The sequence below is a fragment of the Salvelinus alpinus genome, chromosome 17 (genome assembly GCF_045679555.1).
Source record: "Salvelinus alpinus chromosome 17, SLU_Salpinus.1, whole genome shotgun sequence".
NCBI lineage: Eukaryota > Metazoa > Chordata > Actinopteri > Salmoniformes > Salmonidae > Salvelinus > Salvelinus alpinus.
This window is the reverse complement of record NC_092102.1, coordinates 31777234-31802203: the sequence shown is the minus strand read 5'-3', so window position 1 is coordinate 31802203 and position 24970 is coordinate 31777234. Positions and strand designations below refer to the sequence as shown.

General features: G+C 44.3%; 1 protein-coding gene and 1 long non-coding RNA gene across 2 annotated transcripts in view; one reads left to right on the top strand and one right to left on the bottom strand.

The window, feature by feature from the left end:
- The window catches only part of LOC139542774 (uncharacterized), a 14731-nt gene extending 12962 nt beyond the window's left edge, over positions 1-1769 (bottom strand). Inside the window, exon 1 of the long non-coding RNA XR_011668546.1 lies at positions 1642-1769. This is a non-coding gene — a long non-coding RNA (uncharacterized lncRNA). The remainder of the gene's footprint in view (positions 1-1641) is intronic.
- Positions 1189-24970, top strand: LOC139542773 (RNA-binding protein 38-like). Its single transcript, XM_071348594.1, has 4 exons — positions 1189-1754; positions 8304-8427; positions 15296-15350; positions 21708-24970. Exons 1-4 carry the CDS (start codon positions 1584-1586, stop codon positions 22105-22107), a joined length of 750 nt encoding a protein of 249 aa, XP_071204695.1. The 5' UTR covers positions 1189-1583; the 3' UTR covers positions 22108-24970.

Genomic DNA, 24970 nt, shown 5'->3' with positions numbered 1-24970 from the left:
GGCACCATCCCTATGGTGAAGCATGGTGGTGGCAGCATCATGCGGTGGGGATGTTTTTCAGCGGCAGGAACTGGGAGACAAGTCAGGATCGAGGGAAAGATGAACGGAGCAAAGTACAGAGAAATCCTTGATGAAAACCTGCTCCAGAGCGCTCAGGACCTCAGACTGGGGTGAAGGTTCACCTTCCAACAGGACAAGGACCCTAAGCACACAGCCAATACAACACAGGAGTGGCTTCGGGACAAGTCTCTGAATGTCCTTGAGCCCGGACTTGAACCCGATCTCTGGAGAAACCTGAAAATACCTGTCCAGTGACGCTCCCCATCCAACCTGACAGAGCTTGAGAGGATCTGCAGAGAAGAATGGGAGAAACTCCCCAAATACAGGTGTGCCAAGCTTGTAGCATCTTAGCAAAGAAGACTCAAGGCTGTAATCGCTGCCAAAGGTGCTTCAAACAAAGTACTAAGTAAAGGATCTGAATACTTATGTAAAGGTGATATTTCATTTTTTTAAATATATATATATTTGCAAAAAATTCAAAAAACCTATTTTTGCTTTGTCATTATGACGTATTGTGTGTAGATTGACGAGGGGGCAAAAAAAATTATATACATTATAGAATTAGGCTGTAACGTAACAAAATGTGGATAAAGTCAAGGGGTCTGAATACTTTCCGAATGCACTGTACAGTATATGCACAAACTCTCCCAAACTGTTTCGGTTTGGAAGCATGCATATGAGAGTCAGAATGCAAACCAAAATTCTATCGCTCTGAAATTCAAAACATGATGAACCAACTAAATGTGAGCCCCTCTGCCTTGCTTTGCCCCATTGTTTAGTAGACCTACTGAAGGTAAGAATGATTGATTCATGAGTTTGCCTCCACATGCCCTTTGCACAAAGAGAGTGAGACGAATACACGGTCACCTCAACATTACAACCTTTCATCTTCAGGTTTTCCTGTGATTGGTCACCCCGCGCTTTTGTCTTTAACCACATCAATTTCCTCTCACCCCTATGCCCTATTGACCCTTTCATGTGCGCTGTCTCGAAACAAGACTTTTGCGCTTGTTGTGGCCCTTAAAAATGGAAAGTGAATGTGATGTTTTATGGTCAGCAACTCATCAACTATGAATAAACCAGCCTCAGATATAGGGCAGACACTTCAAAACAAACGTTGACAGGGGGTGTCGCTAAACCTAGGACGCTCCGCTTATGTATTGGCCAAAATGTACTATATACTTCCCCCACCACCTCCTACCTGAGATATTCCGAAGGAGTAGGCAAGACACCTGTCAAGAAGAGACTTAAATCCAGCCTGTTACAACGATAGCGCTGCTTGGATATAATTCAACGCATGGAATAAGGACGTCATTTTGCATCGATACAGACTGGACGAATCAAGCCTGATTGGGCGCTTGAGAAAAACCAATGCGCATTTAAAGCTTCCATCTCTCGAACGCCCATTTAGTTGTTGAGAACTTTGATTTGTGTTTTCCCCCATAGACCGTTTAGGTTTTCCATTCGAACTCACTAGTGGATCAACGCTTTATCATCAATTTGTTAACAGAGGTCTGGAGACAATGCATCCCACTATTCAGAAAGACACTACTTTCACTAAGATATTTGTCGGCGGTTTACCTTATCATACCAACGACGCATCCCTTCGAAAATACTTCGAGATGTTCGGGGATATTGACGAGGCCGTTGTGATAACGGACAGACAAACTGGGAAATCCCGAGGATACGGATTTGTAAGTGTAGTCTACTTCAGCTAACAAGACACTGTGCAATACCTCCAAATTCGGCATAACCTTTCTTTTGACAGGACAGAGTGGGTGACTGTTGTTTTCCGCTCATGCCATGTTCTTTGGTATTGTACAGGAAGGGGTGAGGGTAAGGTACTGAAATGTGTGAGACGTGCGACAGACTGCCTGGCGATGTGTCAGTTATTTTGTTCCCTTTTGTGTCAGTTATTTTGTTCCCTTTTGTATCAACTCAGTGATATACTGTAGGCGAAAGTAGATTAACTCGTATTACTTTCGTAACACATTTGATTTTGTTGCCACTTTTTATATTACAAAAAGCCTATTAACAAACTTATTGCATTGTAAACAATGATGAAAGTGCATTAAAAGACCTACACACATTTCATTATCTACCACAGAATACTTTCAGAACCTATTAGCCACCCTGAATACGGCCACTGTAATTCTTACCCTAACACCTTGAATTGAGCCCATAAAAAAAGCGAGGCAACAGTTGCAGTTTTACCAGGTAGGCTGGACCCACTGCACATATCCTACACTTTACTGTAACCACTACGTTTCCTTTACATTTAATTTTCAAACCTTTGTGTCCTGAATGTACATGTGCTGCTGACATTTCTGTGCTCATGTAATCCGCAAAGCAAAGAGCATGGGTCTTAATTTGGTGTAACACTGACACTTTGTTCAACTAACAAGTGTGTGTGGTTTTGCAGTCACATGTTTTAGCATGAGTAGATTATTCCTTAAAAAGCATAACATCAATTATCTCCCAGTCCTGAACAACAACCCCCTTCCAAACACCCATTCTCTCTCTCTCTCTATCTATCTATCTATCTATCTATCTATCTATCTATCTATCTATCTATCTATCTATCTATCTATCTATCTATCTATCTATCTATCTATCTATCTATCTATCTATCTATCTATCTATCTATACACACACACTAACGACAGCAAATATATGCATAATGAATAAGAGCTGAAAGAATGTGAGATGGTCAAGCGGAAGGCTTTTATTTGCCCTGAAATATTTTGCATTCATAGGCATGGAAGTGTATTTACTCAGTTCAAAACAGAATGGCTGAGGAGAGACCTAATGCCGCAAATGCATCAGTTACTGGGCCTGAAGGATCTCTCCCCCTTTTCCTTCCTATCTCCCTCTGTTTTCCCTCCTCCCTTTCTCTCCCTCCCTCTGGGGGAGGTTGTGTGTCAGCAGAATGCAGTCCCCCCTGGTCACAGAGGTGTGACATGTCAGTTGGTGCTCTGAGATAAGGCTGCAGTTCTATTTTGACTTCCACACACACACACACCACCCCCCCTCTGCCAAGCTGTGTGTGGTAATGAGAGGGGGGAGGGAGAGGGTCAGTGAGAGAGACAGATAAGAAGACAGACGAGAGTGATGAGGGGAGTTAAAGCAATGCATATTTTCCCTGCCTCCCTGTTCATACACATTTTGATGAGTTTAGCCAGCCAACCAGCGTGTGTTCTGTCTCTGGCCCAACCTGTACAGTCTGCCCATTTCACCCCTGACTTCCCATAGCAGTCTAATTCCCCCAGCAGCCTCAATCAACCTATCTACATTACAGACACTGTTAGCATAGACCCCCATAGTTTGGTGCCGTGAAATAAAGCAAAAGAATAATGCAGTGACATCAATGCCTTATACTGTTTGGCGACTTGACTTTGTTACTAATATCATGTTTCAGTTCACCTCACCTCATTTATTAGCAGTTTGTGACTACTCTTACTGTAATGGTTGCCATTGCGCCCAGTGGCAGCCTTGATAGTTTACTCCTGTGAATGTATCTATAGTTATTTGTTTTAAGTGTGTTTTATGTGCATTATAAATATCAACTTTTTTTATTTTTATTTTTTAAAGCTAATCAAGTACTGAATACAAAAACCTAGTTATCTTAACCAAAAAACATTAAACTAGAAAAGATAGTAGCCTACTTCTCCAATCAACTAGCTAAGTGTTTGGATTCGAACACCAGCCTAGATCTTCCTCTCATCTCTCCTGGGCCGAAGGCTGGACCAAAGATGAAGAAATGGCAGCAACTTTCCTCCACTACACACAAGGATTCCTCAGACATTTTGAACAGATTAAAACAACCTTGTGCAAGGAGCTCAAGAACAGCCTTATGCAATACGGGATCTTCTGGAAAACATGAGGACGATGAGGCAGTAGGAAACTGATCAGCAAATTAATCTATTGTGTACACTCACTTGCCAGTTCTGCAGGCTGACCCTCAGGTAAATGATGTCACCCACTCCAAGACATATACAGTCAATACAGAGCGCAGTAGACCAACCAAAATGTAATGACACTGTTTCCACCAATGACTCAACATGTTTTACACTCTGCAATCCTGATTAACAAAGTCTCCTCTTCTGTATAAGTTTATCTCTGATAATGACTTTGACAAGATCTGCCTCACTGAAACATGGCACAGCGAGGTAAACTTACCATCTTAATGAATCAGCTCTGCCTGAATACAAATACATTGAAAAGGGGCACAGCCACGGTGGAGGCCTTGCTGTTTTATACAGACTGCTTTATTTTAAACCCACTGGCTGTTGCTGAGTTTCAGTCTTGAGTACTTTGCTCTTAAATGTAAACAACCAAATCCTATCACTGTTATTCTTGTTTACTACCCCCCTAAGATAACAACCTCTTTTTAGCTCTGAGTTTTCTGAACTAATAATCTCTTTATGCCCCACTCTCTCCAACATTGTCATTTTGGGAGACTGTTGACTCACCCAAGTGTTGACTCACCCATGTGCTCTATGGCTGCTGACTTCCTTAACTTGCCGGACTGTCTAAACCATGGATGGGCAACTGGCCGCCGAAGGCCCTCGGATCAATCCCACCCCTCCCCCCAAAACAAAAAGTTTGGTTGTGCATCAGCAGTTTTTATCTTGTAATGTCAGTCACTGATAGTCAGTCAATAAGCCCATGTCAGCTAACATTTTGTAGATTGCTAAGTTAGTTTAGCGGCCAGCTATCTAAACGTGTTATCATGGTCAAATTACCATACAGGGGGCACCAATTTAAATACGTAAATATGTAAATACGCCCCTGATCACACACAAACACAGTTCACTTTCATAGTAGCCACATACAAACAACATGATAATTTTGCTGGTTGTATAATTCCTTCTCTGCGCTCTCCTCTCACTTTTTTTTGCTTGTGTACTTCAGTGCACAACACATCAGCTGTCTGTGACCAGGCGAAATAACCTTTCCAAGACAAACCTTCACATCATAACTGCTAACCGCTACACACAGCCTACATCATTGTCACCATATTAGCTAATGTCAAAGTCAACATAGCTACTTGAACTAGCACGTTAGTAAACCCACTACAATCATGCAGTACAGTCAGCAAGCAGTTTAGCAGTTACACCGGCGGGCCCTGGTGGCAATAAATTTATACAACCAAAAGCTTACCTTGACATGGAAGAGTTCCAGTGTTGGATAGCCATAGCCAGCTAGCTAACATAGCATCCCTCTCTGTTTGAGCTGGGTATTTGAGTAGGCTAAACTAGCTAGCTGCATTTGCTAGCTAAGTGAAACTGACCTTTTTTTTAATCAAAATATAGCTAGCTGTCTCTCTTGCTTCTCCTTCATTTTTAAAGAAATTAGTTTGCTCAAAACTGTTCAATTATTGTCTTTCTCTGAGTCAACTACTCACCACATTTTATGCAGGGCAGTGCTAGCTATAGCTGTAGCTTATGCTTTCAGTACTAGATTAATTCTCTGATCCTTTGATTGGGTGGACAACATGTAAGTTCATGCTGCTAGAGCTCTGATAGGTTGGAGGATGGCCTCCGGAAGTTGTCAGAAACTCATAATTACGGTGTAAGTCTATGGAAGGAAGTGAGAACCATGAGCCCCCCAGGTTTTGTATTCAAGAGCTTCAAGTTCCTCGGTGTCCACATCACTAAGGAATTATCATGGTCCACACACACCAACACAGTCGTGAAGAGGGCACGACAATGCCTCTTCTCCCTCTGGAGGCTGAAAAGATTCGGCATGGGCCCTCAGATCCTCAAAGTTCTACAGCTGCACCATGAGAGCATCTTGACTGGCTGCACCACCGCTTGTTATGGCAACTGCTTGGCAGCTGACCGCAAGGCACTACAAAGGGTAGTGCGTACGGCCCAGTACAACACTGGGGCCAAGCTTCCTGCCATCCAGGACCTCTATACCAGGCGGTGTCAGAGGAAGGCCCTAAAAATTGTCAAAGACTCCAGCCACCCAAGTCATAGACTGTTGTCTCTGCTACCGCACAGCATGCGGTACCGGTGCACCAAGTCTGGAACCAACAGGACCCTGAACAGCTGCTACCCCCAAGCCATAAGACTGCTAAAGCTTCAATCACATCTGTCATCAGTTGTACAAGGTTTTCCAGTCTGGCTTCCGGCCCTTGCATAGTACAGAAACATCTCTGGTTAAAGTTTCCAATGACTGCTGATTCAGGATCTCCCAGCATCCTTCTCCTCTTAGATCTCAGTGCTGCTTTTGACACCGTAGAACACTTCATTCTCCTGCAGCGTTTCAGAGAACACACTGCTGTCTCTGGAACAGCTCTAAACTGGTTCTCCTCCTACCTCTCCAATAGGAAGTATTACATCCCTATTGGAGGAGTCTGCAGTCACATCTGGTGTTCCACAGAGGTCAGTGCTGGGGCCTATCCTGTTTTTAATTTACATGCTCCCTCGGCCTAATCCGAAGAGATTATAACCTCAACTTCCACTGCTACGCTGACGATACCCAGGTTTACATTAACAACCATCCCTGCCCTAGCAAAACTCAGCAGCTGCCTAGAGGACATCAGGGAATGGATGAAAGAGAACTTCCTCCAGTTGAAGAGTAGCAAGACTGAGGCTATGCTTAGTTTGACACCCAAGCAGGTCATCAGTGCTGGAAACATCTGCCATACAATCAACAGCCAGGCCATCCGCTTGTCCTCTGTCATCTCCATCCTAGGAGTCAAGTTTAATCTTTCTCTGTCCTTCGATGCCCACATCAAACAAATATGCAAAACATAATGTTGCCATCTTAAAAACTTTGCCCAGGTCATACCATCACTTTCCCAGCCAGATGCAGAGAAACTCATCCATGCCTTAATCTTTGGCCATGCGCTGTTTGGGGGCCTCCCAGCCAAATCACTAGATAGCCTCCAACTAATCCAGAAAAGTGCTGCCAGGGTCCTGATCAGGACCAAGAGGTCAGACCACATCACCAAGATCCTGGCCTAACTCAACATCAGTGATCTCATTCAGCGAGCCATTTTGCAATCTCTGCTCCTGCCACTCTACTGCTTCAAGTCCTCAAGACATGTCTCAGAACTATGGCATTCCGAGCCTTCTGCTCCCTTGCCCCTATGGAATGCTCTCCCTGACCATCTGAGAGCCTCTCCATCACTCAGAACCTTTAAAACGGGACTTAAAATTCACTTCTGCAGAATGTATTTTTCATAGTCCTAGTCCCAATCTAAAATGTATACTGGAAAAAAATATAAATGCAACAATTTCAAAGATTTTATTGAGTTACATACAGTTTAAATAAGGAAATTAGTCAATTTGAAATAAAGGCCCTAATCTATGGATTTCACATGACTGGGCAGGGGTGCTGAAATGAACATTTGATAGCTCTGGTGGACATTCCTACAGTCAGCTTGCCAATTGCACGCTCCCTCAAATTTCACATTTTTAGAGTGGCTTTTTATTATCTCAAGCACAAGGTGCACCTGTGTAATGATCATGCTGTTTAATCAGCTTCTTGATATGCCACACCTGTCAGGTGGATGGATTATCCTGGCAAAGGAGAAATGCTCACTAACAGGGATGTAAACACATTTTTGTACAAAATTGGTGAGAAATTAGCTTTTTGTACGTATGGAACATTTCTGCAATCTTTTATTTCAACTCATGAAACATGGGACCAACACTTTACATGTGTTTACATTTTTGTTCAGTATATTTAGCACCTAACCCACTTGCTATTTTACCTGCCTTGATTCTAAATGTATGTCGTCTTTATTGTATATACATAATGTTTTTCTCAGTAGAGCTTTGAGAACTCTGTAATGAAAAGCACTATATAAATTAATTGTATTATTATTATTACTAATAATGTAATATATATTGTAATAGATGCGGTCACAGGTGTGTGTGTGCGAGAAAGACACTGAATGTGTGTGTTTTGATGTACCATGTTGGTGATGGCTCTTATTTAGCATCCCGTTGTTAGTAAAATAATAATATAATTGAAAGAACCCCTCCCTGCACACCCAGACACCCACCATTTCCTGTGATAGGTCAGTATGCTAGGTCATAATGTCACACATTGTTAAAAGCACACAGGAACTTTATATCTATATGGATCCAGGACTAGTGCTCAAACTTAATAGGGAATACAGGAATTTATTGGTGAGATACAAGTTAAGGGATAAGTATTTTATAAAATCGATATTGGTCACTTCCTGAATTGTAAACCTGTGTGTTCCTTCCTCTTCCTGTCAGGTGACTATGATGGACAGGGAGGCGGCAGAACGGGCATGTAAAGACCCCAACCCCATCGTCGACGGTAGGAAGGCTAACGTCAACCTGGCCTACCTGGGAGCCAAGCCCCGCAGCCCACAGACAGGTGAGTCATGCGTGCGTTATACGGTACACACACCACACATTTGATGGCAGACCCAGCTGTGGTCAGGCACAGTGTGACTGTACAGTGTGAACCACCAGCCTACATCTGCGCCCCTTCAGACTACACACACACACACCAAACCATCTGTCACTCTGTGGAGTCTATGGGAAAATGTAGGGCTCAAAAGTACTGCACTACTGTAAAGAGAATAGGGTGACATTTTAGATGTAGCATATGTGTGACCGACGCACAGTAGCGACAACTGTAGTATACTGTATCTCGATGTTGGGTTGTTGTTGCTTTGTTACACGTCAAGCATGCAGTTGATGTGCTATGATGAGTGTACAAACTATTTTGAACTCCTGCTCTTTCCATGACATATGGACCAGTTGAATACAGGTGAAAGCTATGATCCCTTATTGATGTCACTTGTTAAATCCACTTAAATTCAGTGTAGAAGGTTAAAGAAGGATTTTTAAGCCTTGAGATAATTGAGCCATGGATTGTCTGTTTGCCATTCAGAGGGTGAATGGGCAAGACAAAATATTTAAGTGCCTTTGAATGGGGTATGGTGGTAGGTGCCAGGCGCACCGGTTTGAGTGTACCAAGAACTGCAATGCAGCTGGGTTTTTCACGCTAAACAGTTTCCTGTGTGTATCAAAAATGGTCCACAACCCAAAGGACATCCAGCCAACTTGACACAACTGTGGGAGGCATTGGAGTCAACGTGGGCCAGCATCCCTGTGGAACACTTTCAACACACTGTAGAGTCCATGACTTTGAGGCTGTTCTGAGGGCAAAAGGGGCTGCAACTCAATATTAGGAAGGTGTTCCTAATGTTTTGTACACTCAGTGTACTGTATGTCAGCTTGGTATTTAGTTGTGTGTCTGTGAGAGTGAGATGTGGAAAGAGGGAGAGAGAAAATAGGGAGAGGTTGTTTATGAGAGAGGGGAAGGGAGAGGGAGAAATAAACAGATCTGTCTCTTCCTTGTTCTGTGTGACTCCCCTCACCCAGGGAGTCATGATAAACACAACAGGAGAGAATGACCAAAGGGTGTGTGTGTGTGAAGAGTTACAGGAACATTAAGTGTTAGTGAGAAAAAAGGAGGGGATTGAGAGATGAGGGAGGCAGGGATAGAAGGAATGAGAGAGAGGAGTCTCCTCTTACTCATGGTGAACTCAGGAGAGAGAGAGAGAGTGTGTGTGTGTGTGTGTGTGTGTGTGTGTGTGTGTGTGTGTGTGTGTGTGTGTGTGTGTGTGTGTGTGTGTGTGTGTGTGTGTGTGTGTGTGTGTGTGTGTGTGTGTGTGTGTGTGTGTGTGTGTGTGTGTGTGTGTGTGTGTGTGTGTGTGTGTGTGTGTGTGTGTTGAATTGGCGCCTTTTCCTAGACCATGTTGCTATGTGCATAAGAGCAAAGTTAAGCAGCATATTGGTGTTGAGAACAATGTGGCGGAGGCAGCAGCGGCGTTAGATGAGAACAGCCCTGGCCTTAATTGTCTAAGAAAAGTGAGGAGAGAGGAAAACCCATCTTAATTAGGTCTGTAATCAATAGCTTAACTGTTAAATGTGCCTGGCTTTATAAATCATCCATATCTACAGAAATAAGACAGATCCTGCTACTGTTTGAGTGTTTGTTTAATAGCCTACTGATTCTGTGAGCGCCAAGCCTCAGGCAACCACATGTCAGATAAATTGCAGAATTTATGAAAATGTTTTTCACCTTCATAATAAAGGCTTTACACTTTTTTTTGTTAGAACATCGTCTCTGATATTACTTATAATTTATTTAGTGTTTACACTTCAAAATTTTCAGAAAAATTATATTTATAATAATAATAACCCTAATTGTTCTTGATATCTGTGTTATTATACTATTGTTATTATTATAATCATAATAATAAAATCAAATCAAATCAAATTTTATTAGTCACATACACATGGTTAGCAGATGTTAATGCGAGTGTAGCGAAATGCTTGTGCTTCTAGTTCCGACAATGCAGTAATAACCAACAAGTAATCTAACCTAACAATTCCACAACTACTACCTTATACACACACACACAAGTGTAAAGGGATAAAGAATATGTACATAAAGATATATGAATGAGTGGTGGTACAGAACGGCATGGCAAGATGCAGTAGATGGTATAGAGTACGGTATATACATATGAGATGAGTACTGTAGGGTATGTAAACATAAAGTGGCATAGTTTAAAGTGGCTAGTGGTACATGTATTACATAAAGATGGCAAGATGCAGTAGATGATATAGAGTACAGTATATACATATGAGATGGGTAATGTAGGGTATGTAAACATTATATTAAGTGGCATTGTTTAAAGTGGCTAGTGGTACATTTTTACATAATTTCCATCAATTCCCATTTTTAAAGTGGCTGGAGTTGAGTCAGTATGTTGGCAGCGGCCGCTAAATGTTAGTGGTGGCTGTTTAACAGTCTGATGGCCTTGAGATAGAAGCTGTTTTTCAGTCTCTCGGTCCCTGCTTTGATGCACCTGTACTGACCTCGCCTTCTGGATGATAGCGGGGTGAACAGGCAGTGGCTTGGGTGGTTGTTGTCCTTGATGATCTTTATGGCCTTCCTGTGACATCGGGTGGTGTAGGTGTCCTGGAGGGCAGGTAGTTTGCCCCCGGTGGTGCGTTCTGCAGACCTCACTACCCTCTGGAGAGCCTTACGGTTGTGGGCGGAGCAGTTGCCGTACCAGGCGGTGATACAGCCCGACAGGATGCTCTCGATTGTGCATCTGTAGAAGTTTGTGAGTGCTTTTGGTGACAAGCCGAATTTCTTCAGCCTCCTGAGGTTGAAGAGGCGCTGCTGCGCCTTCTTCACAACGCTGTCTGTGTGGGTGGACCAATTCAGTTTGTCCGTGATGTGTACACCGAGGAACTTAAAACTTTCCACCTTCTCCACTACTGACCCGTCGATGTGGATAGGGGGGTGCTCCCTCTGCTGTTTCCTGAAGTCCACAATCATCTCCTTTGTTTTGTTGACGTTGAGTGTGAGGTTATTTTCCTGACACCACACTCCGAGGGCCCTCACCTCCTCCCTGTAGGCCGTCTCGTCGTTGTTGGTAATCAAGCCTACCACTGTAGTGTCATCCGCAAACTTGATGATTGAGTTGGAGGCGTGCATGGCCACGCAGTCGTGGGTGAACAGGGAGTACAGGAGAGGGCTCAGAACGCACCCTTGTGGGGCCCCAGTGTTGAGGATCAGCGGGGTGGAGATGTTGTTACCTACCCTCACCACCTGGGGGCGGCCCGTCAGGAAGTCCAGGACCCAGTTGCACAGGGCGGGGTCGAGACCCAGGGTCTCGAGCTTGATGACGAGTTTGGAGGGTACTATGGTGTTAAATGCTGAGCTGTAATCGATGAACAGCATTCTCACATGGGTATTCCTCTTGTCCAGATGGGTTAGGGCAGTGTGCAGTGTGGTTGCGATTGCGTCGTCTGTGGACCTATTGGGTCGGTAAGCAAATTGGAGTGGGTCCAGGGTGTCCGGTAGGGTGGAGGTGATATGGTCCTTGACTAGTCTCTCAAAGCACTTCATGATGACGGAAGTGAGTGCTACGGGGCGGTAGTCGTTTAGCTCAGTTACCTTAGCTTTCTTGGGAACAGGAACAATGGTGGCCCTCTTGAAGCATGTGGGAACAGCAGACTGGGATAAGGATTGATTGAATATGTCCGTAAACACACCAGCCAGCTGGTCTGCGCATGCTCTGAGGACGCGGCTGGGAATGCCGTCTGGGCCTGCAGCCTTGCGAGGGTTAACACGTTTAAATGTTTTACTCACCTCGGCTGCAGTGAAGGAGAGCCCGCAGGTTTTGGTAGGGGGCCGTGTCAGTGGCACTGTATTGTCCTCAAAGCGGGCAAAAAAGTTGTTTAGCCTGTCTGGGAGCAAGACATCCTGGTCCGCGACGGGGCTGGTTTTCTTTTTGTAATCCGTGATTGACTGTAGACCCTGCCACATACCTCTTGTGTCTGAGCTGTTGAATTGCGACTCGATTTTGTCTCTGTACTGGGACTTAGCCTGTTTGATTGCCTTGCGGAGAGAATAGCTACACTGTTTGTATTCGGTCATGCTTCCGGTCACCTTGCCCTGGTTAAAAGCAGTGGTTCGCGCTTTCAGTTTCACGCGAATGCTGCCGTCAATCCACGGTTTCTGGTTTGGGAATGTTTTAATCGTTGCTGTGGGTACGACATCGTCAATGCACTTCCTAATGAACTCGCTCACCGAATCAGCATATTCGTCAATATTGTTGTTGGACGCAATGCGGAACATATTCCAATCCGCGTGATCGAAGCAGTCTTGAAGCGTGGATTCAGATTGGTCGGACCAGCGTTGAACAGACCTGAGCGCGGGAGCTTGTTGTTTTAGTTTCTGTTTGTAGGCTGGAATCAACAAAATGGAGTCGTGGTCAGCTTTTCCGAAAGGGGGGCGGGGGAGGGCCTTATATGCGTCGCGGAAATTAGTATAACAATGATCTAGGGTTTTTCCAGCCCTGGTAGCACAATCGATATGCTGATAGAATTTAGGGAGTTTTGTTTTTAGATTAGCCTTGTTAAAATCCCCAGCTACGATGAATGCAGCCTCAGGGTGTGTGGTTTCCAGTTTACAAAGAGTCAGATAAAGTTCGTTCAGGGCCATCGATGTGTCTGCTTGGGGGGGAATATATACGGCTGTGATTATGATTGAAGAGAATTCCCTTGGTAGATAATGCGGTCGACATTTGATTGTGAGGAGTTCTAGATCAGGTGAACAGAATGACTTGAGTTCCTGTGTGTTGTTATGATGATCACACCACGTCTCGTTAATCATAAGGCATACCCCCCCGCCCCTCTTCTTACCAGAAAGATGTTTGTTTCTGTCGGCGCGATGCATGAAGAAACCAGCTGGCTGCACCGACTCCGTTAGCGTCTCTTGAGTTAGCCATGTTTCCGTGAAGCAGAGCACGTTGCAATCCCTGATGTCTCTCTGGAATGCTACCCGTGCTCGGATTTCATCAACCTTATTGTCAAGAGACTGGACATTGGCGAGTAGTATGCTAGGGAGTGGAGCGCGATGTGCCCGTCTCCGAAGTCTGACCACGAGACCGCCTCGTTTGCCCCTTTTACGGCGTCGCACAGGGTCGCCGGCTGGGATCAGATCCATTGTATTGGGTGGAAGGCAAAACACTGGATCCGTTTCGGGAAAGTCATATTCCTGGTAGGAACGATGATGAGTTGACGTTAATCGTATATTCAGTAGTTCCTCCCGACTGTATGTAATGAAACCTAAGATTACCTGGGGTACCGATGTAAGAAATAACACATAAAAAAACAAAATACTGCATATTTTCCAAGGAACGCGAAGCGAGGCGGCCATCTCTTTTCGGCGCCGGAAGTATAACTAATGTTATCATTAGTAGGCTTAGTATAGCAGCCTTGTGTAACCACCACTGAGCTGTAGGCCAAAGAGCACATCCTGTTTAGTCTTAATACCATAACTTACTTAGGCCTACATTTCAATACTTATATTGGCTACTGTATCAATCAATCATTCATTCGTTGATATGAAATGCAATCAAGCATTTTCATTTAAAAATAAAGCGACCCTTGAATAAATAAATAAACTGTTTCATTTCAGAAATTACATTCACAAATGAATGTGACTGTTTTTAGTCTTTGCTATAATTAATTTGGAGGTGACAGGTGTAGCCTGGTGGTTAGAGCGTTGGGCCAGTAACCGAAAGGTTGCTGGATCAAATCCCCGAGCTGACAAGGTAAAAATTTGTCGTTCTGCCCCTGAACAAGGCAGTTAACCCACTGTTCCCCTGTAGGCCGCCATTGTAAATAAGAATTTGTTCTTAACTGACTTGCTTAGTTAAATGTAAAAAAACTTTTTTTTAAAGGCTTTACAAAAAAAACATTACAATAAACTCTCTGGTACGCTTATAGTTTATTTAGTGTTGTTTACATTGTTCCAAACGGTCATAAAAATTATATTGTAATCTAACAGCACCTGCTTGGCACACATAATATGAAAGCAGAGCTTGTTCCTTAACTTATTTTTCTTGATCTCCAGTATTTTCAACAACTAGTCAAATTTATTCCACACAGCCGACTTCCCCTTTACCTCCTAAGCAACCAGTAAAAATTCCCCCGTTTCGAGTTTATTTGTAACATCCTCTGCATCTATTTTGCTATCACATGCATTGAGTTTGTTATAACCAATTTATTGATGTGATTAGGATATGCAATAAGTCAGGCCCTATTGGTCACGTGCATGCGATGCATACATGTGTACGTAAAGAGAGCAAGGGTTGAGGGAATAGGGAATGTTTATCCTAAGCAAATGAGGGATTTTGATAACATGACTTTTCAGTCAGAAACAACGGGTGCTAGTCAGTCAGTCACTGTCATTTTTTTAACATGGAGCAGCAAGTCTGAGCACAATCAAATCAATTGCGGTCATACTCCCTCTAGCAATTTGTGTGTCTTAGTTATTTAATTTAACAGTGCGCTTAAAGCATCAGACAAGCTCAGTGCATAAAGTTGATTTGATTAAAACCCATAAGATGTGTCTATATAGAGAGAATGTGTCAGCGCATGTGTGTTGTTTCTCATGTGTCCCTGTAGATTCACTGTTTCACTTGTTTAAAAAATGCCAAAGTCTGTTCAACTTACCGAGGGAAGGAGGGACAGAGAGATGAAAAGTAAGAGTGGTAGGAACTCTTCCTCCAGGAACACTCTGTCCACTATGCAGGCTCTCTGTCTGTCTGTCCTGTCTTTAGCTCAGATGTCCCTAGCTGTCTTCTCTCTCTTCAGTATCTGATGGTCTCTGACCCTGACATGTTTTATCTGTTCTCTCTCAGGTTTCTCCATCAGAGTGCAGCATGTCCACCCCGCCCTGATCCAGAGGCAGTATGGGTAAGGAGCAACCAATGGACACGTTCGAGCAGATACATTTGGTCAAGTCGGTGACCATCGTTGGTCACCACCATTTAAAGTGTGTTGCATTATGATTATAAAAATTGTCTGACTTGTGATCAAATGTCATACAGTTTTTGATGAAGTTGCTGCAGTTGCTTCTCACCAACTGCACCATGCAGGCATCACCTCCATTGTGGGAGGCACTATTTGTCAACCAATCATTAGGGTGTTTTTGTTTGACCCACTCAAAGATGTAACTAAAACAGGAACCAACTTTTCCACGATTCTAAAGTTTGAGGGCATACAAATGATATTTGAGACCTCTAATCAATTAATTGTATACATATTATGTTTGTGAGTGTGTGATATGGGGGTAGAGAGAAGTTTATTTATACATTTATACAAAAAAAACATTTGTATACAATAGCAGCTAGCTATGTTATAATCATTTGGTGGGTGATTATTATATTTGTCCTATCGACAGATTTCACCTCGACTCGGGACTTGAAACAATCGACTTTTCGGTTACTGGCCCAATGCTCTAACAGCTAGGCTACCTGCCATGTTGATCTGAGCCTTGCTGTTTGAAAACCACTACAGTGTCCCACTTTCGGCTGTCGCAGATGCACCTCCCCCGACTTCACTTACCGACTTTTGTCTACAGTCTGCTTTAAGCTTACCGCTTGAACACACTCAGTGTCTCACTGTCTGTCATTACTTTCCCTTATCTGTTCTCTTCATCTCTTTTTCCCATCTCCTCTGTCACGAATGCCATACAGAGTATTTTCTGTTGTCTATTTCTCCTTCTGGTCACCTGTCTGTCCCTCTTTCTGTCTATCTGTGTCTAACGTGAGATGCCTGGGCTCCCGAGGCTAATCTTTGTCTGTCTAGTTGTGTGTTCATCCCTTTTGTTGTAACTAACCGTCTCATGCAGTCTGAGAATGACCCTTCCCTCAGCCAGCTGTGCTACTGTCAGTTACATGATGTCAGTGAGAATACCCAGATTCCTGCCTGCTTCACTTAACTGGCTGGCCTGCTGCTGTTTCCTAACATGGCTACATTTGGACATGGGGATATTCTTAGCCTGCTTATGGCTCTCTTTCTCTTTCTCCGCCCCCCCCCCCCCTCTGTATCTTTCCTTCATATCTTTCTCTCTCTCTTCCTCTCCCCCCTCTGTATCTTTTTTCTTTCTTTCTTTCTTTCTTTCTTTCTTTCTTTCTTTCTCTCTTTCTTTCTTTCTTTCTTTCTCTCTTTCTTTCTCTCCCCCTCTGTATCTTTCCTTCATCTTTCTTTTGTTCTTTCTCCCCCTCTTTCTTTCTTTCTTTCTTTCTTTCTTTCTTTCTTTCTTTCTTTCTTTCTTTCTTTCTTTCTTTCTTTCCCTCTCTCTCTCTTTCCTTCATATCTCTCTCTCTGTGTTTGTTTGTGCTTGCGTTTATGTGAGGAAAAGCACTGTTGACACATACTCCCTGTTGAAACCCTGTTTCAAGCAACTCACTCTCATGCTGATCAGTGTCAGTCTGGTTCTGAATATTCAGTACCAAAGTTATTGCAGTGATCTACTTCGCAACTGAAGCCTGCTAACTCACTCTGTTTAACCCAGAAACAAAACATTTCTGACATCTGATTGGTCAGAAGTGAGATGACCAGAGCTGTCCATGTTTCCTGATGAGTGCTATACTATATTAGGCTAAATGACCATTTTCCTATTCAGTGAGGCCGGTCTGGTTGGGCTGTGTGTTCTGTAGACTAGAGCAGTATCCGAGATTGTGATAGGCCCTTCAAACCCCCATGCCTCACAGGGCTATTAATATTGCAGCCGCCAGTCCTCAATTATTGAATGATATATTGAGTGATAAGGGAATTGAGGCTGACCCAGATGAGCCTTTGAATGAATGATGGCAGTTCTCCTTCAGAGAACCAATGGAAATTAAAGCACAAGTTCTCCATCTCCTCTACTGGGTTTGATCATGATAATATCACTGTCTGTCTGCCACCACAATGAAAATGACTTGCTCTTTCTTCATCTTCTGTGGAAGTCACTAGGTATAGAATGTTCAACTTGTCACTCAGTTGGTTGAGCATGGCACTTGCACTGCCAGGGTTTTGGGTTCGATTCCCATGGGGGACCAGTATGAAAATGTATGCACTCACTACTGTGTCGCTCTGGAAAAGAGCATCTGCTAAATGACTAAAATGTAAAAAAGAGATTGATCTATATTCATGAAGCCTTGACTACCCTGTCAAAACACACGCCCAAAAAACACACCCAAACTCATAATTCTGGCAGTAAGTAAGCACCATTATCTCAACTAATACTGTCATACTCCTCCTGTGGGGAGTTCCTCCTTCTTAAGCCATGCTCAGCTTCTCCAGGGGCTTTCCTGGCCTGGGGTTTACATATGGTCATGTGTGTCTGTCTGTCAGGTGTTTAAGTGAAGAGGGGACTAAGTATTAATGCTAGGAGTGGCCGTAAAGAGGGGTGTGTCTGTGTTTGCGCGCATGTCATGTGGGAGTTCAGGATGTGGTCCAGTGCCCGTGGCTGCCCTCTCTCTGTCTCTAGGGCCCTTGAGGCACCCTCTGTTCCAGCTAGCTGGCAGGGTGCTGACAGAAGTGAGATTTAGCACTTTATAAAAATTCTGTTCTTTTTTGAAGAAAGAGGCCGGGCAGGTGTGGTGTTTTAAGGGCTGGGGTGTGTTTCCTGTTGAAACACAGAGATAGGGTAGAGGGGGGGGGGGATCAGTCACTGCACACACCTGTTTGGTGGAACAGACAGGACAGGATGTGAGGGCTGTGTGGGGGTGTGTGTGCATTGAAAGTAGAGTTGTCCTTTGCTGATTTGGCAGTGTTAGAATGACTCAAAATGAGCCTCGCTGGTAAACATCCTATCATCCTCCCACTCTTTCTCTCTTTACAGTCTCCTCATTCCCTTACCTTTTCCTCCCTTACTTTCTCTTTCTTGCTCTTTCGCTCTCTCTTCTTTCTTCTCTCTCTCTCTGCCTGTATTTTACCCTTTATATCCTCTAACCCTCTTCCATCCCCTCTGTTGGGTATTGGGGACAAACCAAACTGTTTTCCCTAAGGTGTTTTAGGGAAACACCTTAGTCGCTTCCCAGCGACCAAATTAGACGAAGCTCACCACTAAAATAGCCAATTCTAAAAATCTAATTATCACAACTCCTCTGAAAGGCATTGACATTTACAAACATCTGATCATGCACACATCTCCCATTGTGTGGTATTATTTTACAAGGATCCTGATTCACATATTATGTGTGCTTGATGGAACTCTTTACATACAGTATACAGGGGTATCTTAGTTGGCTAATACTATGCCAAAGCTAGCACTGCTCGAAAGATGAGTGTCCAATGCCGTGTCAGTCATTCACTGCTGCCTGGGCCTCTCCCTCTTTCCCTCTCTCCCTCTCCCTGACTCCCACCTCCCAACGCATGACCTTTTGTGTCACCAGAACTATTAAAAGCTGCAGCATCCTAAGGCATGATAGATATGATGGGTGATCCTTCACCTCTTCTTGCTATCTCTCCATCCTTCCGCCTTCCCTCTTTCTCTCTCTCTCCCACTCACTACAGCCTTGGCTAGTTGAAATGGGCAGTAGGAGAGAGGGAGTGGAGAGCTCAGTCAGGTTGTTCTGCTCTCATGGGTCTGTTTGTGAATACTGTACACCCACGCTGCCTGCTGCACCAATCAATCCTGTCTTGCTGCCCTCCCTCTCTCCTGCATCTGTATGTGTAGGGTTGTGAAAACGTTTACTTGTACGTGTATGTGTGTATATTTGTGCATTGTCTACTGTAGATGTGTTTTTACTGTACATTTGTGTATGCCACATTGTGTGTGTGTCTGCCACTGAGGACGTGAGTCAAGGGGAGCTAGGAGGCGATGGGAGGCCTAGCTCCCTCTCATAGATTGCCACTGTCACATTGGATCCATCAGCCTGATGCAGAGGGCAGAGCAGGCCAGCAGCACAACACAGACGGACGGACGAGACTTGTAATTCCAGTGTGTGAGGCAGTTGTTCTTTGGTCCTTTTGTCAGTAGTGTGTGCGTGCAACCCATTAAACTTTGTTTCTCCCTCTGTGTTTTGGGGTAAGCAGCTCTGAGCCCTCGTTAGTGCTCCTAACTGCTGATCCTGAGACAGTCTCAGCCATTAGGTTATTATTGGGTAAAGAAAGAATAAGGTCATGGATTTGGACAGGCCAAGCTGGTCCAGAGACCGTTATTATTTCAGATGTTGGATATAGGCCCCCTCTATTGTTCTGTCACTTCTTGCTCAACAGCTCTGATCTATTTTTGCAGCTGTCAGTGGAACTGAAGCAAGTTACGTTTATAAGTGGGCAGCCTAAGGCAAGGTGAATTGTGGGAAGACAACAGTGTTGTATGTACCCTTTAATTACAATGGCTCAGAATCATACTGATGCTGTCGTGTGTACTATGATGTTTACTATTATTAGAAAACAATATTTGACCAGGTAAGTTAACTGAGAACACATGATGGCGCCGGAGGGGATGGCTGCCCTCTTATTAGTTCTTAACCAACCATGCTATTTATTTATTTTTTGTGTTTGTAACTTGTTTTGTACATAATGTTGCTGCTACCATCTCTTATGACCGAAAAGAGCTTCTGGACATCAGAACTGTGATTACTCACCTCAGATTAGACTAAGAGTTTTTCTTCAATGAGTCAGACGGGAGGGAGATACTACAGACACCCGACCAGGCCCAGATCCCCGTCATTTGCTGGAGAAGGAAATGGAGATCAGGGTGCCTTGTGAGGATCAGGTGACGAGTGGCTAATCTACCTTTGCCTTCCGTCCTGCTAGCTAACGTTGAATCGCTGGAAAATAAATGGGACGAACTGAAAGCAGGTATATCCTACCAACGGGACATTTAAATGTAAACAACAGCTGGTGCACGATATCTAAGGAAGTCTTGATGTTTTGCTCGCCTGAGGTAGAGTATCTCGCGATAAGCTGTAGACCACACTATCTACCTAGAGAGTTTTCATCTGTATTTTTTGTAGCTGTCTACATACCACCACAGACCGAGGCTGGCACTAAAACCACACTCAATGAGCTGTATACCGCCATAAGCAAACAGGAAAACGCTCATCCAGAGGCAGCACTCCTAGTGGCCGGGGACTTTAATGCAGGGAAACTTAAATCAGTTTTACCTTATATCAGCATGTTAAATGTGCAACCAGAGAGGAAATTATTCTAGACCACCTTTGCTCCACACACAGAGATGCATACAAAGCTCTCCCTCGCCCTCCATTTGGCAAATCTGACCATAAATCTATCCTCCTGATTCCTGCTTACAAGCAAATATTTAAGCAGGAACCACCAGTGACTCGGTCCATAAAAAAAGTGGTCAGATGAAGCAGATGCTAAACTCTGACGAACCATCGAATAGGCAAAGCGTCAATACAGAACTAAGATCGAATCGTACTACACTGGCTCACACACTCGTCGGATGTGGCAGGGCTTGCAAACTATTACAGACTACAAAGGGATGCACAGCCGAGAGCTGCCCAGTGATACGAGCCTACCAGACGAGCTAAATAACTTCTATGCTCGTTTCGAGGAAAGTAGCACTGAAACATGCATGAGAGCATCAGCTGTTCCGGACGACTGTGTGATCACGCTCTCCGCAGCCGATGAGAGTAAGACCTTTAAACAGGTCAACATTCACAAGGCCGCAGGGCCAGACGGATTACCAGGACGTGTACTCATTTTCAACCTCTCCCTGTCTGAGTCTGTAATGCCAACATGTTTCAAGCAGACCACCATAGTCCCTGTGCTTCCTGCTTTAATTTTTCCAGCAGCATCTGGTCTCCCATCCAGGGACCGACCAGGCCCAACCCTGCTTAGCTTCAGAGGGAAGCCAGCAGTGGGATACTGTGTGGGCGGGCGTAGGTTTTTGACATTCTCTCATGGCTATGATAATTAATCGTACACCAAGGACTCACAGTGGTTGTGATAATTATGATGGGGGGTGGTTTCTGTCCTCTCAGGGGGTCAAGTTGAGCGTTTTGAAAGGGTGGTGAGTGATATTGTGGATGTGTGCATATCTCTCCTACACGGTAGGTTGGTCTGTCCTTATTTGTGGCCTTAAGTCCATGTGAAATGTGGGTATACAATAGTGCTGTATGTCCTCTGTAATTACAGTGGTGTGGTATATAATCCACAGATACTGTAAATAAACTGTCTATTTTGTGTATGTGCCTTTTTCTCCACGATGGCTGAGCCCTCTGTGCCGTTAGGCGTGTGCGTGCACGCTAATGTATAACTGTATACTAAACACTAATGTATTGCTATCTTTCTTTCCATCTGTCTCTTTAGATTGGCCCAGCAGTGTATGTACCCCCAGGCCTTCCTCCAGCCCAGTCTGGTGCTCCAGTCCCACCTCAGCCCCTCTCAGGCCTCCCTCACTTCTCCATATCTGGACTACAGCTCAGCTTATGCCCCCTACACCTCCACCACCTCCACTGGCCTGGAGCACTACCCCTACACCCCCTCCCCCTCGCTCTCTGCCAGCTACCTCAGCTACCCCTATACCCCCTCCCCCTCGCCCTCCGCAAGCTACCTCAGCTACCGCTACTCCCCCGCCACACATAGTCCCACCATTTCCGCCCCCCTTACCCCGCCCGTCCACCCCTCCCTCAACCCCTTTGCAGGCCTCTCTGTCCCCCTTGCTGCCTACTTCCAATACCCCCTCCACCAGCCTGACCACATGCTGTGAGGGTGGACCTGGGAGAGAGAGGTGTGGTGATGTTAGGTGAGGATGATCAAAGGGGGCACTGATGACAACATGAATGGAGACTTGGAACAGGAGGATTATTGCGCTATGACCTGTGACATCATCAGTATGAGACTCCCGACAGCCGATGAGAGAGTGGGTTCTGAATGCAAAGGGCTTTGTCAAAACGAAACACACTGGGACGTCTTCCTGTTTTTCTATTAGGGTTATTATCCATTGTTGTCGTAGTTGTTACTATGCTACTATTGCTGTTGTCGCCAATGTTTATACGAATGTTTTTAGCTAATGATGGAAGTAAGAGCTATCCCTGTGTCCAATGCCAAACATGATGGAGTCAATGGAACATGAGAACTGAAAGAGGGGAATGAATGATTCTGGATCAACCTAGATCCTTGCACTCCTCCTTACCAATACAGAACACCCACCTCGTACACCAAGCCAAGGCCAGCCCTTCAATGTAGTGGATGGGGCTTGAAGGTTGGGCGAAGAAGGGTTGGGTAGCCATTATATTTAACTAGATGCTCCACCTCTCTCTTCTGGAAGTTGTACTGAACGTTTCACTAGCGATGTGAGAGAGAGGCAGCATCCTCTTCTGGACATTTCTTCAGGAATACCTTTCTCTACGTGGCCTTATAGCCTCTCTCTGTTTCCATGTCCTCCATGAGTGCAAGTAAGTTATTGCAGATTGAGAATCACACTTTCACTGAATATGCAATTATTATTCTGATGGAGTATGGGATGAATATTTATAAGGTAGGCAACATTGTAACATGCTTTTTATATCAATGTTACTCTAACTTAATCATGTCAAGTCAGATTTTTGTAAAGAAGGTATTTCCATATTCATGTTTATCCTCAGAGACCTGCAGCAGCTGGGGTAACTGACTATCTCAGTATTGTTTAAAGTGAGCAGAGGCAGAAACTAAATAGTAATGTAATGTTTTAATGATACAAGTGTTGTCCATCAGGTGAGTTGATGTCTGCTAGAACCTGACTGATGCTATGGGCTAGACTCATGTATGTGTACATGTATGTGTACAGTCGTGGCCAAAAGTTTGTAGAATGACACAAATATTAATTTTCACAAAGTCTGCTGCCTCAGTGTCTTTAGATATTTTTGTCAGATGTTACTATGGAATACTGGAGTATAATTACAAGCATTTCATAAGTGTCAAAGGCGTTTATTGACAATTACATGAAGTTGATGCAATGAGTCAATATTTGCAGTGTTGATCCTTTTTCAAGACCTCTGCAATCCACCCTGACATGCTGTCAATTAACTTCTGGGCCACATCCTGACTGATGGCAGCCCATTCTTGCATAATCAATGCTTGGAGCTTGTCTGAATTTGTGGGTTTTTGTTTGTCCACCCGCCTCTTGAGGATTGACCACAGGTTCTCAATGGGATTAAGGTCTGGGGAGTTTCCTGGCCATGGACCCAAAATATAGATGTGTTGTTCCCCGAGCCACTTAGTTATCACTTTTGCCTTATGGCAAGGTGTTCCATCATGCTGGAAAAGGCATTGTTCGTCACAACTGTTCCTGGATGGTTGGGAGAAGTTGCTCTCGGAGGATGTGTTGGTACCATTCTGTATTCATGGCTGTGTTCTTAGGCAAAATTGCAACCCCACACATGAATGGTCTCAGGATGCTTTACTGTTGACATGACACAGGACTGATGGTAGCGCTCACCTTGTCTTCTCCGGACAAGCTTTTTTCCGGATGCCCCAAACAATCGGAAAGGGGATTCATCAGAGAAAATGACTTTACCCCAATCCTCAGCAGTCCAATCCCTGTACCTTTTGCAGAATATCAGTCTGTCCCTGATGTTTTTACTGGAGAGAAGTGGCTTCTTTGCTGCCCTTCTTGACACCAGGCCATCCTCCAAAAGTCTTCACCTCACTGTGCGTGCAGATGCACTCACACCTGTCTGCTGCCATTCCTGAGCAAGCTCTGTACTGGTGGTGCCCCGATCCTGCGGCTGAATCAACTTTAAGAGACGGTCCTGGCGCTTGCTGGACTTTCTTGGGCGCCCAGAAGCCTTCTTCACAACAATTGAACTGCTCTCCTTGAAGTTCTTGATGATCCGATAAATGGTTGATTTAGGTGCAATCTTACTGGCAGCAATATCCTTGCCTGTGAAGCCCACGGTTGACAGAGGAAGAACAATGATTCCAAGCACCACCCTCCTTTTGAAGCTTCCAGTCTGTTATTCGAACTCAATCAGCATGACAGAGTGATCTCCAGCCTTGTCCTCGTCAACACTCACACCTGTGTTAATGAGAGAATCACTGACATGTCAGCTGGTCCTTTTGTGGAAGGCTGAAATACAGTGGAAATGTTTTTTGGGGGGGATTCAGTTCATTTGCATGGCAAAGAGGGACTTTGCAATTCATCTGATCACTCTTCATAACATTCTGGAGTATATGCAAATTGCCATCATACAAACTGAGGCAGCAGACTTTGTGAAAATTAATATTTGTGTCATTCTCAAAACTTTTGGCCACGACTGTATACGTCAAATGTATACACGCGTGACTAAGTCGCTTTGGATAAAAGCGTCAGCTAAATGGCATATATGTGTGGGGGATACAGTATTTGTCTGTGTGTGAGTGCGTGTCAGTGTATGAGTCATGTGTGTTTTGGTTTGGCAAGTGTCATCCCCTGGCCCCCATTGTAAGCCATTGTGAGAGTCAGTGTTGTGCCATCGTCTCTGAGCCAGCTGCAGTTTAGGGTACAGAGCTGCTCCAGGAATCTCTATGTCCGGTACCACCTTATTTACATGTATAATGAAGCCATACAACCACATCAGAAATATGTATAATAAAAATAATTTGTTATTACA

Bases quoted from the DNA above. Each gene is read 5' to 3' on its own strand.
- LOC139542773 (XM_071348594.1), top strand. From the start codon at position 1,584: ATGCATCCCACTATTCAGAAAGACACTACTTTCACTAAGATATTTGTC. The intron at 1,755-8,303 runs GTAAGTGTAGTC...TCTTCCTGTCAG, and splicing joins AATCCCGAGGATACGGATTT to GTGACTATGATGGACAGGGA. The intron at 8,428-15,295 runs GTGAGTCATGCG...GTTCTCTCTCAG, and splicing joins GCCCCGCAGCCCACAGACAG to GTTTCTCCATCAGAGTGCAG.